The sequence below is a fragment of the Primulina tabacum genome, chromosome 1, assembly GCF_025594145.1.
Source record: "Primulina tabacum isolate GXHZ01 chromosome 1, ASM2559414v2, whole genome shotgun sequence".
Lineage (NCBI taxonomy): Eukaryota > Viridiplantae > Streptophyta > Magnoliopsida > Lamiales > Gesneriaceae > Primulina > Primulina tabacum.
This window is the reverse complement of record NC_134550.1, coordinates 33,587,575-33,589,789: the sequence shown is the minus strand read 5'-3', so window position 1 is coordinate 33,589,789 and position 2,215 is coordinate 33,587,575. Positions and strand designations below refer to the sequence as shown.

Genomic DNA, 2,215 nt, shown 5'->3' with positions numbered 1-2,215 from the left:
TTCATTGAAGATGGTATTGTTCGATTTTCATTGCCATTTCCATAGCCATGTTTCAAGCCAAGCCATGTATATGTATTTGTTATGTACAGCTTTCTGCTTACTGAGTTTTATCTCATTCCAGTTAATGTCATGTGATGCAGCAGGTGATAAAAAGGATTGAAGTGGATTGTCCGAGGGGGGGGGGAGTCATATAGCAAGTTGAAGGGAAAGACTTTTGAACTTTTGTTATGTAACCATTATTTTGGTTAACATTGAAAGTTTAAAATATCATGTATTTGGTAACTTGAATCTTGTGAGAAAATGTGGGGTGATTTTTGAAAATATGATGATGATGGTTTTGTTAATGGTTATGGTTAAAAGTTTGAAATGTTTATGGTGCAAATAGTATTCTTTCCTTTAAATTGTAATGCTTCCGCGTATGTTATTTATTTAAATTAATTTTCATGGGAGTGTGGTTGTTTCAATTGGTATCAGAGCGAAAGTTCTTCGGACCATATATGACTTCTTCTACCTAGGACAATCCGGTATGTTTTCGATCCTGCATCTATTGATTTTAACATTGAGAGTTGATTATATTTCATTGCCATTGATGTATCATTTCTTCCTATCTATGTTAAAGTGAGCAATTGTGTAGGATATGCCTCCCAAGAGAAAGAATATTTAAGGGGATGATAGGACCCCTGATAAGACTGCAAAGGTGGTAGATGAATTCAGTAAGTTATTGAAAGAGCAAGCAAAGGTCCATGGCGAACAAATTCAACAGCTATTGAGCATGCATACCTTGAGCCAGGGTCGTGGTAGTGGAAGAGGCCAAAGTACAATTGAAAGTTCTGTTGAGGGTGCTTATGATCGTTTTAGACATATGAACCCTCCTGATTTTATTGGAGGCCCTGATCCCTTAGTGGCTCTTGAATGGATCAAATCGTTGGAAGCCATATTCGATTATTTGAAGTTCACTGACCAAGAAAAGGTACGTTGTGCTGTGTTTATGTTGGTCAAAGCTGCTCGTATCTGGTGGGAAGCCACCAAGGTGACAGTTAATGTTCAAGAATTAAAGTGGAACGAGTTTAAAGATTTATTCTACGCCAAATATTTCTCGAGCGAAGTAAAAGCCAAGAAGGTGAAGGAATTTCTGGAATTGAGGCAGGATGCTTTGTCTGTTACTGAATATACGTTGAAGTTTGAGGAAGGATGTGTTTTTGTTCCTTTTATTGCTGAGAACGATAAGGATAAAGGTGAACACTTCCTTCGTGGATTGAAGCCAGAGATTCGAAGAGATGAGCATATGTCCAAGGTGGTCACATACCAGGATATTGTTGAGAAGGCCTTGCTAGCCGAGCACGATGAGCAAGAGATCGAGAAAGAGAGGCAATTAAGAAACAAGCTTTCCAAGCTAGAGGACAAGGTGCAAGTGCAAATGTTCGTGGTGGCCACAAAGGTAAGGGTAAGATAGAGCAGCGCTCTAAACCTCCTTGCCTTCTTCTGATACCGAACGACAGGTATGCCCTAAGTGTGAAAAGCCACGCAAGGGTGAGTGTTTGGTGGGTAGTGGACGATGTTTTAGATGCAAGGAGATGGGGCACACGACATTGAAATGTCCTCTCTCCTAAGGCAAAGGAAAAGTCCAAGGCAGAATTTTTGCTATGACGAAGGAAAGTGTTAACCCTGATTCTTCTGTGATATCAGGTAATATTTTAATCTACGGCAAAGAAGAAATTACATTGATTGACACTGGTGCAACCCATTCTTTTATGTCTGAAGTGTTTATGCATTCTATATCTGTTGAACCTACTGTTATGCCATTACACTTCAATATTGTGTTGCCCTCTGGGGATGAAATTTGTGCCACTAGTATTATCAAGGCATGTCCCGTACAAGTGGGTAATAGATTACTGTTTTATGATCTTATTGTTATTCCAATGGTTGCATTTGATGTTATTTTGGGGATGGATTGGTTATCTGCGTATCGTGCGGTAATTGATTGCGTGGGCAAAACAGTGAAGTTTTTAGCTGATGACAATGATAGTGATGTGTTTGTGGGTCTAGGCTCTTCGATGGGTATTCCTATTATTTCTTGCCTTCAAGCTAATAAGTTGTTGCACAAAGGTTGTATGGGTTTTCTAGCATCAGTGGTTGATGTGCGAAAGGAAAGTAATTTGCAATTACAGGATATTGATATGGTTCAGGATTATCCTGACGTTTTTGCTGATGATGT

The 2,215-nt window shown here is 39.2% G+C and overlaps 1 protein-coding gene across 1 annotated transcript; it reads left to right on the top strand.

Annotated features, from left to right (window-relative positions):
* Positions 1–772: 772 nt before the first annotated feature.
* On the top strand, positions 773–1,453 carry LOC142508032 (uncharacterized). Its single transcript, XM_075619522.1, has one exon. It carries the CDS (start codon positions 773–775, stop codon positions 1,451–1,453), a length of 681 nt encoding a protein of 226 aa, XP_075475637.1.
* The last annotated feature ends 762 nt before the right edge of the window (positions 1,454–2,215 follow it).

What these genes read in the sequence shown, in the direction of transcription:
- LOC142508032 (XM_075619522.1), top strand. Translation starts at nt 773, where the DNA reads ATGCATACCTTGAGCCAGGGTCGTGGTAGTGGAAGAGGCCAAAGTACA.